The sequence below is a fragment of the Streptopelia decaocto genome (assembly GCF_964273445.1).
Source record: "Streptopelia decaocto genome assembly, chromosome: Z".
Lineage (NCBI taxonomy): Eukaryota > Metazoa > Chordata > Aves > Columbiformes > Columbidae > Streptopelia > Streptopelia decaocto.
The window spans coordinates 6,774,338-6,791,312 of NC_138657.1; the positions used below are offsets into that span (position 1 = coordinate 6,774,338).

The 16,975-nt window shown below is 37.2% G+C and overlaps 1 protein-coding gene across 4 annotated transcripts in view; it reads right to left on the reverse strand.

Moving 5' to 3' along the window:
• XRCC4 (X-ray repair cross complementing 4) overlaps positions 1–16,975 on the reverse strand; it is a 188,137-nt gene that overhangs the window by 154,256 nt on the left and 16,906 nt on the right. For all 4 annotated transcript variants that reach the window (XM_082074986.1, XM_082074983.1, XM_082074985.1 and 1 more), the window contains exons 2-3: positions 14,856–15,005; positions 5,562–5,749 (exon numbers count right to left, since the gene is read on the reverse strand). In XM_082074986.1, coding sequence (XP_081931112.1) covers positions 5,562–5,749; positions 14,856–14,994 — 327 coding nt within the window. In that variant the 5' untranslated portion in view covers positions 14,995–15,005. The remainder of the gene's footprint in view (positions 1–5,561; positions 5,750–14,855; positions 15,006–16,975) is intronic.

Consider the following 16,975-nt stretch of genomic DNA (forward strand, 5'->3'; position numbering starts at 1 on the left):
CTCTTCCCTATCAGCTAGGAAAGGAAAACCAAACTGATCTTCAAGGGCTTGTTTGTAAGCTTACCTTGATGAGGAGATGTTTACAATGCCCGCTTTTATTGCTATAGTGGAGAATCATCTGTCAGACTTACCATTGACAAATGTTCCATCTAGACTACAAAAGACACAACAAGCTTTGAAAAACCAACCTGTGGCACATAATGAGGGATGATAAACCTCTTTTCATGAGGCAACTTGCAAAAACTACATCCTCCAGCCTATTGCTCTTCAAATTGTGTGTCTGTATGTGTGTAAATGCAAGTTCCTTAGTAAAGGCTTTTCATTTCATTACAGAACAACGAAGCTCACATATGCAGCGGCATGCACAGGCAAGCAGAGATTCACAGGTTTTTGGGATGGATGCCCCCTATTAAGTCATCTAATGTACTCTACCGCCAATGCGGGACACTTACAGTGCATTTTACATTCCTTTGTCCGGTCCATTTTTAAGTGACTGACATAACAGGCCTGGTACCACTTCCTCCAGCAAACACTTCAGCACTAAAACAAACGTCGATGTTCAAAAATATTTCTCAATAATATGCCTACATTTTCCTTCAATTAACATCACCCCATTTTTTTTGTACTCCTAGAGACCACCTAGTACCGTTTTGGCACATAGTTATACTTTAGGGAAGCAGATCTTTAGCAAGCTGCTCCAAAGAATGTAAAAATTATTTCAAATATCACATCTGAGTACAGACATGGAAACACAAAAAATCAGTATCTACCACATTTTAGCATCATCAAGTGATTATTACCACCAATAATCCAAAATCACCTACAGATATTCTCTACCAAAAGACTGGGAAACAGAAATGCAAGTGAACAACTAAAAAAAAAAAGAGGCATCTCAGGAAAACAGACTGTTGAAAACAGAGCATTTCAGATTTATATATTCACTAACCCCGTGACAATCACATATGTGTCAATAAATTATATGACGTATATACATATAGTATTTCAACATGAAAGAGAAAAATCAAGTGATGCTGGTGTTATAGTTAACTTTACTTCATATCATCCAATAATGATTAAATTACTGATCTGTAACACTGTAAACATTATTTTCTAAGGGTAAAGTTTTTAACCCTAACTTCTGATGCACTACCAACTACCATATGAAAGCTTCTGTTGTTTGTTATTTCTGCTTACTAAGTTCCTAGTCTACGTATGAAGTATGCTAATCACGTACAAAGCATTTTTCACATGTGCAGATATTTGCAAGGAACAGGGATCAACAGATACACCAAGAGGATCAACACAGATGTAGCAGTACACTTCTTCCACATGGATGCAATATACAAAATATATATATATATATATATTTGAAGTTTATTGTTGTTCTTCTGCTCTCTCAGACACATTGTCTTTGTGAATTTAATAATAGTATGGAGTTTACTAATTTTTTAACTACTGTGAATTGTAAATGCATCAAGAAAATTATGTGAGACTATTCATTTAAACTATGGTATTTACAAATAAATATTAATTTTCGTAACATGGAGATAGAAAAAGAAGCAATTTGTCTTACAAACTGCAAGAATTTACCACTGTGAATTTTTTAAGATGCTTTTAACATGCTCATTCTAGTTGGGGTATACCCATCATGTACCTAAACCTCAGAGACTTCCCAGGCAGCTATTATTTATAGACTGTGTAGATATAATTTGTAAATAAGGGCCCAGGACATAATTCAACTGAATCAATGATGTATCTAGAAGAAAAAAGGCAAAATATTTAGTAAAAATTCTGATCTTCATTTTTGATATGAATTAGTGGTTTACCCAGACTGGATGGAGAGCTATGGCAGGGTACTGCCCTTGAAATTACTGTCTGAGATGGGCACAGTTGCTTGTTGTTGATCAATATCATGCTGCAGGTAGGTTTCACTGAAATTAATTAAAATAATCAAATTTGTGTATAAAAGCATGCATATACCTCTAACAAAAGGCACATTGATTTTCCAAGAGTACAAAATTAATTCTTAGGCACTTGTGTACTTATTGGATAAAACAAAATGCACTAACAGCTGCATGAACCGATAAGCATTTCATAGATCAAAGTATAACAACGTATTTCAGAATATTTGGTTTTTTTTAGCTAAAACGTGTTAAACATGCTATTTAAGACTAAGTAAAACTTTCAGTGTTCAAACAATCACCTACATCTTCATGTATACTTTTCTGCAATATCTCCTTTTGTTATATCTCAAATGATAAAAACATTTAAGAATAGTAATCTTCTAATTGTTCCTGATAATTTAATGGACTTTTCTCACAACAGGAACTAATAATTTAATGGGGTAGGATAGAAGAACTAGGGAACTCAAAAGTAATATTATATGCACTACTGTCAAAATTGGAAATGATCGTTGCTTTTCCTTTATGCTCACATTTTTAAACAAAAACATGAAGACTAACTATATCTCTCAGTTTGACTGCAGGTGGCACATCTAACAAAATAAATACAGTACAGTTTAACCAAAAGCTCCCTTCTCTCCACACACACACATCATCATTGTGGTCCAAACCCACCTACCCCACAACACCCTTCCCAAGACTAGGAAGACTGTAATTTGTCTGTATACACAGCTGCTGAAATATAAAAAGACACTGAGAAAATATTAATAATGACTAAACAAAAGATGTAAAGACAAATACCCAGCAAGAAAAATAAGTACTGATAAAAAATAAACTTGGAATTTAAGTCGTGTTTAAGTTGTAAGGTAGTTGCCCTCAGCTTCCTCTGTGGTAAATGGACATTTAGCTAAACCTCAGACCTCTAGATTTACAGAGCCCAGGTAGACTAATTTCTCAGTCTGGCAGTGAAAGATAGACACCTGAATACTTTCACAGACAATCTGCAAAATGTTTGAAACATATTATATTATAGACCTGAAAGCTATGTGTAATTCTGACAAAGGTTTCAGCAATTTTGTTTGTAGGCATTAGTTTAGTAATGAAGGAAAAAATCATATATTTTCACCCAAGAAGTGACATCCTTTCTAAAAACATTATTTTGACACCCAAAGCTAAAAGCATGCATATCAGTCAGGACACTTTGTATTTTCAATTTCTTTGGCCAGATTATTATTTTCCCAAATTGACATAAAGATGTCTTCACATGAATTAAATTACTAGTAAACCTTAACTGACGGAAACCTCTATTAGGTGGGCCCATATACATGAAGATACTTTTTTTCATTAAAGGAAGGTATTTATTTTATCTGTCTGGTATTTGGACTATATTATGTGTGACACCAACAAGAAAAACAGGATTCTTAAAATTACTGCTCTTATTTTCTAAGTAAAATTTGGTCCTCACCTTTGTAGTCCTGCTATAATATAGTACTTTTCACCTAGACCCTTTGTGAACAGCACTCTGCCCTGTGTCCTCACAGGAAGTGTCAAGAATGGGGTACAGAGCCCATAAAGCCTTGGGTAAATACACAGAAATACTAATAATGCAGAATGGAATATTTACACCACCTAATCTGTAGCATCTCAGCCAAATTGCGCTGGAATTTCCTACACTGCATAAGGAAAAATGCTTATAATGAAGTACTCTTAAGAAGATGAACTTCATTCCACTGAATTTACCCTTTTTTGTTCACTAAAATGAAACCAAGATTCTGACCACAAGCACATAGGTGAGCTGCTACAGATTAGGTAATATAAATGTCCCCCCTCTTTAATGTGAATTTTGCCTCTTCTCATCTAAGGGATACACGTACATGAAATACACACATACTCCCATTTCAAGTTTGTGACAAATACCTACACTGTGTTCTTTGCCTATTTCCATTTTAAAGGAGAAAAAGTATTTCCACCCTTTCTTTGTTTTGTTGTAAGTCATACACTTCTGCTAGTTTCTTGAAAGGTGATACTTGCGAAAATTGACTGAATGAGAAGCAAACCACATCCCAATGGTCTGAAGCAGAATCGTTTACAACAAAGCAGGTAGGACAATCCATAGACATCTTGCTCCCAGAAACAACTCCATGCGAGATATTTTTCCCCAGGGAAAAACAAAAAACAAACAAACAAAAACAAAAAACAAAACAAAAACAAAACAAAACAAAACAAAAACCCACAAACCCCAAAAAAAACCCCACAACAACAACATCACCACCACAACAAACCAAAACAAAAAACCAAAAAACACCCCACACACCAAAACCCAAGCAAATCTGGCCAAATAAATTCCTACTTTTCTCTACCTGCAATCAATCTCCATTTCCCCCTCCACAATTTTCTTCCCCTCAATAATGCTAGTGAAACTGACTGCAGAACCATGAACATACAGTGCCATGAACAGGATCAGTGCAATTTTAAATCAGTGCAATTTTAAAACGGCGCTTTCTAAACCCAAATTATTTTACTAACGTGGGTGAGTGGTCAGTCAGCCCAATTTCTACCCTAGTACTACAGAAGCTGTGACAAACCTCGGGAAAGGCAGAACATTCGTTTATTTTTAGGGACAGGGGAGGAAGGAGTACAAGCAAACGTGATTACCTTAAATTAACTTATTCCCCAGAAAAGTTTTAACACCAAACCACAACCTGAAATAGCCAGAAGTGTCTACAGATACAAATTATACTGATTTCTTTCCTGCTTTAAGAGGGTTCTTTCCCTTGCAGCCAAAAAACCAACATGAGACCACATTCCCAGTTGTAATTTAGTGCATTTCCAAGCAGGAAACAATTTTAGTGTTAGCTTCCAAAATATTTAAAGTAATAGAAAAGCTCATTTTAAAACTATGTTTTAGCAATTTAAAATAAACTTACTTAAACTGTAGCATTTTTCCTTATTTAGGTGAGTAGGGAGAAAGAAGAAGCAAGCAAGGCAGAAATGCATTGAGGACTGGAATTTCAACAATGAAGGATACTTCCCGAGTTTGGAATTAAAAGCAAAGTTACAGCTTGTAGAACATATTGTCTTAAAACTAAACTGCAGCTCCAACATGTAGGCATACCCTGCTTAAACAAACCAAAATATAAACCTCAGGATCACAGGACAGTTTGTGTTGGAAGGAACCTTAAAGATCATTTAATCCAATCCCCCACCATGGGCAGGGGCACCTTCCACCACCATCCAGCCTGGGCTTGATCACTGCCAGGAATGGGGCATCCACAGCTGCTCTGGGCAGCCTGTGCCAGGGCCTCACCACCCACATGGGGAAGGATTTCTTCCTAATATCAAACCTAAACCTACCTTTTTTTCAGTTTAAAACTGTCACCTCTCATCCTATCACTACACTTACCGAAACTTAAATAGAGGAGTGATACTCTTATTCAGTAGCATTTAAGAAAGTAACATAGAAATAGTTCTATCAATCTTTATAGGAAAAGACAAAGTTGTTTCTAGTTTGGCCCGTGGCAGAGTTCACAATATTCATTCACTCTGAAATACATATCACAGGTCAATTTGATTTTCAAGTACCTAATAAAATACAGAAATGTACGAAGATGGTCTTTCTCATAGTTTAACAGTCAGATTTAAACATTTAACTGTACTTACAGATCCATCTTTCAGATTTCTTTCGTAAGAGAAGTGACACTCCATATTTTCTTCATCTCTTGAAATAACGAAGTTATATTTGCCAGCTGATTCTTCTCCAGCTATCAATGCTTTCCTCAGTTCTTCAACGTACTTTTCTCTATTCATTTCCATGTCAGCAGCCTCCCTAGAAATTTCAGCTTCAGACACTATCAGAAAAAAACATGTGAGAGATAAATACTCATATGTGTGTGAACATGTATATATATTTATATATACACACAGAGACACACAACTTAAGGGACACACAAATATTAGAAGCCTGTTCTCTCTTTGGCATATATCAGTGTGTCAGACACTAATGGAAATTTAGCAAGAATACTGTGTTTTTCATAATAATTATGTTTTATCCCTTTTATTCACCTGAAAGTGGTTTATTGCTACTAGTCCACAATTCTACTTGCTTTAAGTTATTCCAAATAGCACTAACCTTACAGCAAAGAGTAGAAAGTTTTAATTATGATTTATTTTGCCCTCTCAGTTCTCTCTGAGAACATGCAATCTAAACCCTATAAGACAACAAATGCAACTGTCACCTCACACATTCTTGATTCAGTTCTCCAAATCTGTAACTTACAACCTTAAAAGAAAATAAATGGTCAATTTACAAATGAAGCTGTGCCTAGAGACTTGAGAATCTATGTTTTACGGTTTGCATTCAAGGACCACTACATGGGAAACGTGTCTCCAGTTTGCATTAAATCAGGTCTATGGAGAAAATTTTATTCATTTTCTTTGAAGATGAAAAATGATTTAATATGGTACAGAACAAGCCAATAAAAATGTACTGTTGTTAAGAACAAGGATAGCCTTTCCTGTCTGCTTCTGAGAATTTCGTTCTTCCTAAATCTTCTTTTGGTTAACCTGTTAGTAACAGAGCCAGTTTTACAAAATGTTCCTGAAAGGATGAATCAGTTTTGTAAACTGTCCCTGAAAGGATGATCAAGTATATCATGTTTGAGTATACTCTTATCTTAACAACCTAGCTTTTATACACAAGTCAGCAGTTATCTAGCTATAGAAATAGTACGCCTGTGCAGTACCCAAAGGTGAAAGGGACAGAAATGATGAAGACTACTTACTTCATCCTGAAGACCCCCTGAAAGACCACCAGAGGACACTGCACATGATCAAAATAGTTCCAAGATGTTGCAATCGATGTTGCAATCAATGTTGAGTAACCGTTAAGTATCTTAATGAATATATGAATATGTATGTGAATGGACTGTAACTTACTGTGGACTGTTACTGTGTAACTTAAACTGACCAGCGAAGCCAGCTTTGGGTGCGAACCCCTGGTTTCCCAGCACTGAAATAAAGCACTGCATATAACTACGCCCGTGGTTATGTGTCCTGATTGCTAACAAACCCTCAAACTGAAACAGCAGCTTATCAAGATGCATCACCTTTTACTTGGAGTAGCAAGAAACAGTTCTTGATTTTACCACCTGGGCTCCTTGTTATTTTCTTTCCTTTCCATTTTATTCTACATACTGTTTCCTCAGTACTTCTAGAGATCAAATGTTAATAAGAATAATGATCTCAATGATGAATGCAGAGTTTCGTCCATAGACAAATATAACTAAAGACTCAAAATACAAGTTGAGATAGGATATGTATAACATAATGCAGGCTTTAATGTGTTGCCTACCGAGACAGGACTTTAGATTGTTTACTTGATTAACAGAAGTATTTCCTTTTCTTCTGACCAATCTCCTGAGGAAGACTGCTCTAGATTGTTATTTGCCCCTGCTTGCTCTTAGACCTTTCTGGCATTTGCCTGGCATTTGAGAGAGCATGTTATGCAAAAGAGCATTAGCTTGTGACAGCCTGAAAAAAAAACATGTGCAAAACGAACACCTTCCCCACCTCCCCCTGTTCCCCCACCAAAAAACAATCCAAAACCCAATAATAACAAAAAACCCACCAGATCTGCAAGTGACTTAAAAAAAGTATCCCATTTAAAACCTCTATTAATAATTATGTTTCGTTCTATACAAATGCCTTTGAAGACAGTTTTATATTGAGACAAAAGCCTGCACATGTATTGAAATCATACTGATAGAAATAGAACAGCATTTCAATCAAATATGAGCCTGTTCAAATTGCCTCATTTTTCTCCAGTTTTCTTCTTGACACAGGAGCTAACCTCATTGCAAAGGAGGTGGTACATATCAAATCAATCCATCACATAAAAATACAGCAAAGAGGTAAATGTATGATGATTTACTATGAATAGTTATATCCTCACACATTCCAGGATTTCTGAGTTAATTCTGCACCTTCAGTAATTTTAGCTTGTTTTGAGGGACTCAGCATGGTTGAGGTTGGAAAGAACCTCTGGAGATCATCTATTCCAACTCGATTGATCGAAGAAGGGTCAACTACAAAGGTTCCTCAGAAGCATGTTTTGAATAGGTTTTGAATATCACTATGGACTGAGGATCCCTGTCCTCTCCATGCAATCTGTTCTGGTGCTTGGTCATCCCTATGGAAAAAAACCCTCTTTTTCCCCCCATGTTCAAATGGAATTCTTTTATTTCAGTGTGTGCCCACTGCCTCTTGTCCTTTCACTGGACATCACTGAGAAGAGCCTGGCTGCATCTTCTTTACTCCCTCTCATCAAGTCTTCATTGATAAACTGATTAAAACCTCCCTGAGCCTTCTCTCCTCCAGGCTGCACAGTCCCAGTACTGTCAGCATCTCCTAGAATGACAGATCCTCAACTCCTTCAGTCATCCTCATGGACTGTCACTGGACTCGTGTCTTTTTCATACTGGATAGACCAGAACCGGATACTGCATCACAAGTCTCATCAGGGCTGAGCAGAGAAGGATCACCTCGACCTGCTGGGTACACTCTCCCTAACGCAGCCCAAGAGGCTGTTGGCCTTATCTGCCACAAGGCCATCTTGCTGGCACATGTGCAACTTCTTGTCTACCAGGACTCCCAGGTCCTTTTCAACAAGGGACCTGCTTCCAGCCAGTCACCCAAGGCACTTGTACACGCTGGAGCTTATTCCTCCCCAGGTATATAGTCTTGCATTTCCCTTCATTGAATTTCATGAGGTTCCTGTCAGCCCATTTCTCCAGCTTGTCCAGGTCCCTCTGAACGGCAACCTAATCCTCTATCAAACCCTCCTCCTAGTTTTGCATCATCTGTAAACTTGCTGAGGATGTACTGTGATTAATGAAGACATTAACAGTATACAACCCGGTACTGACGTTTGTGGTACAGGGCCACTAGTAACTGGCTTCCAGACCAGGCTTCATGTTACTGATCAGAACCCTTTGAAATCTGGCTTAACGGGCTGAGCTCAATCCATTATACTGTTCATTTGTTCATTTCTCTAGTCCATAATTTACCAGTTTGTCTATGAGGATGTTAGAGGACACGGTGGTGAAACCTTTGCTAACTAAAGGCAAAAATCCACTGCTCTCCCCTCATTCAGCAAGCTTTTAATTTCATCAGAGAAGGTTATCAGGTGAATCAGGCCTGGCTTCCCCTTTGTAAATCCATACTGATTACTCACCACCTTGTTCTTAATATTTTTTTAATCAGTTTCAAGGAATATTCCTCCAACAGCCTCTGGCTGATGAGCATCCAATTACCAAGATCCATTCCCTTACTCTTCCCAAAGATGGAAGAGACATCTCTTTTAGTCCTTAAAAATAATCCAGGATCAGTATTACCTTGCAAAAATAGTCGATAGTGGCCTCACAATGCCATGGGCCAGATCCCTCAGCACTCAGTCACATCCAATCGGCTTCCATGGACTTGGGTACATCCAGATTCTTAAGACAGTCTACAACCTGATCCTGTCCCAGTGTAACTCTCCTTTGCTCCTAACTTTCTCACTGATTTGAGAGGCTTGGGATTTCTGAAGGCCAATCTTAACCAACAAAGGCGGCACTGAGTAGTGTCTCAGCCTTTTCCACGCCCTTTATCACAAGTCCCCCCACCCCATTCTGTAGCACGCCCACATTTACCCCCATCTTCCTTTTGCTGCTCATTAGCCTGCAGAAGTCCTAGTCGCCTTTCCCCTTCCTCACTTGTGCTCTGGCTTTCCAAATCCCATTCCAGCATGGTTGGTCAGTGTCTCTATATCCCTCCCTGGTCACCTTCTCCTGGCTTCCACCTCTTGTACATTCTCTTTTTGTCTGAGATTAGCCAGGAGCTCCTTGTTCACCCATGCAGACCTCCCACCGCCTTTGCTTGATCTTCCATTCCAGTGAGATGAACCATTTTGGGGGCTTGGATGAAGTGATCCTTGAGAAGAATCAACAATTTCTCCTGGACCCTTTTTCTCTACAGGGCCATATTCCATGGGATTCTTTGAAGAGATCCCAGAGAGATCAAAGTCTGCTCTCTTGAAATCTAGGGTCATCATCCTGCATTTTACTCCATTCCCTCGTCTCACAATGTTGAACTCCACCAACTCAATAACAACTGCAGCCAAAGGCTGACCCCAGCTTTGACTGTTCATAAGCATCAGCTTTTGTAATCCTCCACTCTACACCTCTCAAAATATGGAAAATATGTGGACTTTACTGATCTTAGACTTAACTGATGGGGTTTTTGTTATTTGCTGGTTTTGGGGGGATGTTGTGGGTTTTTTTCTTTTTTTTTCTTCAATAACAGATCATAATAATTAGTTAAGTCATTTGTTGACATACACATCAACTATTTGTGCACACAAAAAAGAAATACTCCTTGCTAATTAACTTAAGACATAACAACATGTCTGCAAAATCTGATAAGGCAGATCAGCCGTTAACACCCAGCTCTGTAACTCTGTTTATAAGACTGAGGTGAATAGCTGGGTGAAAAGGAGATGCAGGTGGGAAGAGAGGGTGCTAACGTTACCACTGCAAAGAAACGGTAAAACGACTCCCTTCTGTGGAAAACCTAAGCCTGCAGATACCCTTAGTTAAGAGGATAAACTGGTAGGTGAGAATCACAATAGTTATCCCCTAGAACAAGGCTTTTTTTCCCTAGGCAGATTCAAATGTGTTAGGTCCTTCAAAAGTTAAAAAGCAAAGGGATGCAAGGGAACTTAATTGCTCTGGAGTTCATAAGAGGAAAAAAACAGCCTCAATAGATGTAAGCAAGTCAGTCTTTGACATGTTAAGTTGTGAAGTGTCAGGCCTATGGCAGTACAAAGTCTGTCACAAAGTTCCCCATATTGTCCTTAAGAGACAATGCTTAAAATTGAGTGTTCTCTGCTTCCCTCCTCTTTTAAAAATACAAGAAGAAACCTGTCATACTAACTTAACATAAAGTAAAAGGAGAAGGCATCATACTTTATATCTTATAAAGTCTGCAACAACACAAACATCGAGCAGATTTCAGAAAATATCAGGAATATCATTTTACATTAAAAAGAATATAGGAATACTGTGAAGCATGTTTTAGAATAAACCAGAAATAAAGTAACTTAATAATCAGTACTCCTAGAGTGGAGGAGATGCTTCTATCCTTACATTTTAAGTCACATTATCTATATTGCAGAGAAGGAAAAAGAATGGAGGAGCCTGGAAAAAAGAGGCCAGTGAGAAATATGGCATATTATAACTGTATGTTCCTACAGATTTGTAAACTCAAGGCATGTGCACTTCGTAAAAGCACATCTCCCAGAACAGAAACTGTATTTTGCTGTCTGTTACTGCAGATGTAATAGACAATCATGCATAAATGTTTTTGTATGCAGTCTAATGCTGATGAGCTTTAGGGAATTGAAATTCTCTGAGACACCTAATAAACAAAATATTAAAAGCATTTATATTTTATCATCATAATTTGAAGAACATGTCACACTTTTCAAATTTATTCCTACAACCCAAGAATAAAAATTTAAACAGAGCAAAAAGTAAGCAGTGGCTTTCTTAACTAAGTTGGGCTTTAAAAAAATCTTTATGAAAGTGCACACAGAGAAATGGACGAGGTATAACAATCCTTTTTCCACTGCATGGACATCAGAACCATTTTTTCTAGAATGTAAACCCTTTCCTAACACATGAAGAGAGAAAAGCTAAGACAGAGGGCCATGCATACAGGCAGCTAGCACTTGTCCTACAAAGAGAACATTGGAGTGCAAAGCCACACAATTTAGCTGCAATGCTGCATCACTGCCTCCTTCCCTGTGCACCAGGCACATCCACAGCTGGCGTACAGGGCCATGAACAAGAGCAAAGCCAGCATTCAGCACCGCAAACATGAAAAGACTGACGAGCAGGCAACTACGTCAAAATCAGTTGTGCATTAATCCTCATACATTAAGGTACGAATTTGTAAACAGGACTTGGTACCATTACAAACAGCACTGCAAAGCTGGAAGCTATAAACTTACACCAGCCATTGCATGTGCCATCAGTTCTTCCCTACCTCATCCTGAGCAAAGCCAAGTGTTCTACCCCAGCCCTAACAAAGGTGAACACATCTAAGCATCTTAGATGAAGCAGTAAAAGTATTTTCCAATATTCTGAAAACTTATTTTAAGCATGAAACAGGTATTACCAGAAAGACTTAAAACTTGAACAGCTGCCAGCTACTTTATTTTTTTAACTGAAAGCAGCACTTTTAATGTTCATATAAAGAATAATACAGTGGAACTACTGTCAGGAAAAAGTTAAGCCTACTAGACAGTGAAGAATTTGGGCTACAGTTATGGTCACCACTCACCTTGAAGAGCTTACAATCCACTACAAATAGCAAGAATTGAGTGAGAAATGGCAAGAAATTTACCATAAAAACATTTATATTTTATTATAAGCTAGAGCCACGAATTATTTCCTCTTTAGCTAGCTTATTTCTTGTACAGGACATGAGACAAGAACTGAGAGAGCAAAGGCCACTAGTATGTTTGCAATCCCCATATGGCCCCCAAAGCAGTAGAGACAGAAGTGTGTAATCCTTTGCAGTATGAAGCAGATATAAAAAATTAGTTGGAAATAATTGCAAAACAAAGTGTTTGTCTAGTATAATGATTTTGACACCGGGAAAAAAAACAGCTAAACTTTAAATGAAATTAAGAAAGTTAAAAAACTACAGATATTACTGTACTGCAATAGAGCACTACTATTTCTCCTGTGGTGTCTGTACATGCTACATTTTCCTGTATCTTATAAAACTAGCAGAACTGATCAATTTTCACAGAAACATGAAATGTATAGATCGACATATCTGTAATACTTTAACCCAATATCGAAATAATACATTAGATCACATTGCATTTTTGAGTGCTTCCCTTTCCCCGAGGATTTGACTTTTTTATTTCCCTCCTTAAATATGACTCCCAATACTTTTCATCATCACATTAGATATTCAAAAATCATGAAAGACAACCCCATCAGCGACTCTCTTTCACTTCCTGGTAGGTTTTGCCAAGCAAAATAATCCACAGCATAGGAAACCCAAACAGGATTTCCCAAAGCAAGAATTTTCTGACCACTGCTCTCCTCCCTCCCAAGTTTTAAATTTAGCATCCAAGCAGCCTCAAGCGTGACGTAACAACTTCAAAAAAAACTGATTAAAAACAACACTGAGTGTAGGAAAACACAGATCTGTGCGGTCTCATGCACAAGAGCTTAAACTCCTAATGAAACTATCCAAACAACTAAAAATTCAATAGGGTTTCCTTAGAAACGGATCAGATTCTTGCAGAGGAAACAGAAGCTCTGTGCTTTGGATGAGTACCCAGTGCTCATGCTAAACTGTTGCGGGTTTTCTTCTTTCCTTTTAATAGAGTGAGGTCATCTCCCTTTCACTGGTCCTCTGTTTTGGGAAATGATCATCCAGCCATTCTGCCAGATGCAGGAAATTAACAAAATGAGAACTATGTCTACATGTTTTTTCTATACTGCTCCAGTTACACGTAACATAGGTTTTACTTAGAAAAGTAACAACTTTAAGGATCGGCTTTTTGTGTATTTTGAGCTGAGGCTTTTAAAAGTTATGTAAGTACAACCAGGAAAGCTTTCCAACAGAAAAACTAGTGTGGTCAATTAGCTAAGTACTTATAAATGTTAACATCCTTTTTTGTTATTTTGGAAATGTACAGTTTGACTATAACACTGCCGAATCAAGAAAAAAAAACACTTTTTGTATCAGACTACAGGGAACCAGCGCTGGAATATATGCATTTATCTTGTGCAGAAACTCCCATTTAATAGCATTTGAAATGTTAAAAGGAATATGGAAGAGCAGATTTAATACCTATCTAGACTTATTTTAAGTTAGTCTTGCTTCCTGGGTTTGAAAGAAAAAAGGTAAAAATTGTATTCAAAAGAAGGTTAAGGAATGATTAAGCTTTCTTTTATACACAAGTACTATATCTACACGCACATACTCTGTATATGTGTATATATATATATATTTTTATATAGAGAGATTAGATATATAATGCCTATTTAAAAGCTTGGCTCATACAGGAAGTGAGGAGAAATAACATCCACTGGGCAGGGAGAAGGAAGGAACCACAAAAACATCTATTCTTATACTTCAGAAAAAGAGTCAGGAAAATGTTTTTGCCTACACTATGCTGTAAAATATATAATTCTTTCATTCCTTTGAAATATTTTTGCCACTGAGAGAAGGGGTTTTGATCAAGTATTTAACACATTTCTAAAGGAACACACAAATCTTCCCATCTCTCACTAGCGGTGAGAGAAACATGCACATTTTAAGAGACCCATGCTCTTATTCAGGTCTCTGAGTGGGGAAAAAAATCCCATCGGCTATTTTTTATTCTTCTAATAGCTTACATCCAGGAAAAAAAAAAAAATGTATGTTTTCTTTCCCCTTCTCCTTCCCAAAAATTCACCTGAGTACCAAATACAGCTACCTTTAATTATTAAGATTTTGTCAAACCATTTATAAAACATCTCCAATTATATGCTTCCTGAACGATAATTTGCAAATAGAAGTTGCATGATGCATTTGTTCAAGGATCTGGAGAACACACACAGGCAGTACTGCAATATAACTCCAAGAAACTATGTTCTTGAGAAAAAGCAAAATATTGCATGTCCATATGCTAAATGAATTAGTATAAAGTTTGACATTCAATCTTTACAGTTTTGAAAGATCTCTGAACACATCCCAAAAGATCATGAACCTCACCTCCTCTATCACCAGAGAGAGCTGATGCCCATAGAAAGTTTTTGATGCAATTTGTGGGTCACAGTTTAGAAAGTGTTTAAAAATATTGATAAAGAACAGTAATAATTTCAAACATTTTTTTCTTTCTACTATTACCTGTCCCAGTCCATGCACATTGACCATCACTAAGTACTATACCAAAACCAGTGCCTAAATCTTTTTCCCATGATACTTGTAGAAAATATGTTGCTTCTGGATCAGAAACTGGATGAATTCTGTTCAAAATCTTCTCCATTTCCCAGACACCTGTTTAGGAAGTAAAATAATCTTGTTATAACCAATGGTTTATTTTCCAGAGGTACTTAGCAATTCTACATAACTCACTTAAAAAAAAAAAAAATATATATATATATGTATAAACATACTTAGAATTTTGTTTTACTTTCCTCCTCAGATTCAGTTTTTCAGAGAACTGATTATGTTTCCAAACAAATATGGACTGAAATAAGTCATGCTTAAAAGAACAGTCCCAACAATCAAATATATTTGAATAGTCCCAAATTAAGAAACTAAGTGTCAAGAAGTTAGAGAATAGAAAATTTCCCCATGGCCATGCTTTTAACTTACTGTCCACTATCACACAACATACAGCACATGGAATATAAATCAAAATAATCAACATTCATCTGGAAGACTCTCACATGAAAGCACACTACTAAGCTTCACTGCAAAGCAGAGGTTGTAGTGCCTGCCAGAAACAACCAGATAAATTATTTGAAAAAACGGATGGTGCAGAGAACAAAATTTATGATGCTACAGTTAATTTTTCGCACAATATCAAAGCAACTTGGCAATCCGGGCATAAGACCTTCTAAAGAATCCCATGTATTCATGCGTAGTATAATCTGACAATAATGAATCTTTACATTACTCAAGAAATTTAAAACTGCATTGGGCAATTTGCTCCACTGAATAACAAAGAAACAGCCAATTCTGCATATTTTCCTTCATGTTGTGCAGTACCTGAAGAGCTTTTTTTTTTTTTTTTTTTTTTTAAGATTAATGAATGAAAAACGGTTAAAATAACATGTATTGATAAAAGCAGGAAAACCACAACTGAGGCATTTGGTGGTTGGTGCAAAAGCAATCGTGGTTTTGGACTGTGAATTTTAAATCATAACATAACCATTACAATTAATACATTTTTGCCAATGAGAAATAAGATTGTTTATTCCTGTAGCATAAAAATACATGCTTCAGGATTTTCCAAACTCTTGGAGAGCATTTTTCTGCATCCTGATGATTGCAGAAGTATTTTCACTGCAAAAAGTTGTCGAGATGCTTGAAGAAGTGGCAGTCAGTTGGCAAGAGATCAGGTGAACATGGCAGATGAGGCAAAATTCCGTAGCCCAATTCATTCCGCTTTTGAAGTGTTGGTTGTGTGATGTGTGGTCTGGTGTTGCTGTGGAGAAGAAGTGGGCCCTTTCTGTTGGCCGATACTGTTTGCAGGCGTTGCAGATTTCAGCACCTCTCATCAATTTGCTGAGCAGCCTTCTCAGATGGAATGGTTATGCTGGGATTCAGAAAGCTGTGGATCAGCTGGCAGCAGAGCACCAAACAGTGATCGTGACCTTTTTGGGTGCAAGTTTGGCTTTGGGAAGTGCTTTGGAGGTTCTTCTCAGTCCAACCACCGAGCTGGTCATTGCCTGTTGTTGTATAAAATCCACCTCTTGTCGCACATCACAATCCAATCAAGAAATGCTTCATTGTTCTTGGATAGAATAAAAGAAGATGACACTTCAAAACAATTTTTTTTTTTATTTTCAGTCAGCTCATGAGGCACCTCAAGCTTTTTCACCTTGCCAATTTGCTTCAAATGCTGAATTACTATGGAAGGGTCAACATCGACTTCTGTAAGGGGATCGGCTTCAATGATTGCTCTCCAATGGTTGTTGTCACCTTCTGGCCACTACACTTCTCATCTGCCAGGCTCTCGTCTCCTTTGCAAGTTGCGAGTTGCCTCCGCTGCTTTACAACCCTTTTTGAACTCAAATAAAAAAGTCACTTGAATTTGCTTCTTGTCTAACATCGTTTCTATAGTCTAAAATAAATTTAAAATAAAAAGGAAATAATAAGTCTGTAGCAAAAATACAAAGCGAGAAAAGCACATTAAAATGATGTATAACATAACTACATTTATTTAAGAATGTATTCCAATATCAAATGGCAAATTTCAACAGTGGAAAAACCACAATGCCTTTTGCACCAACTTGAGC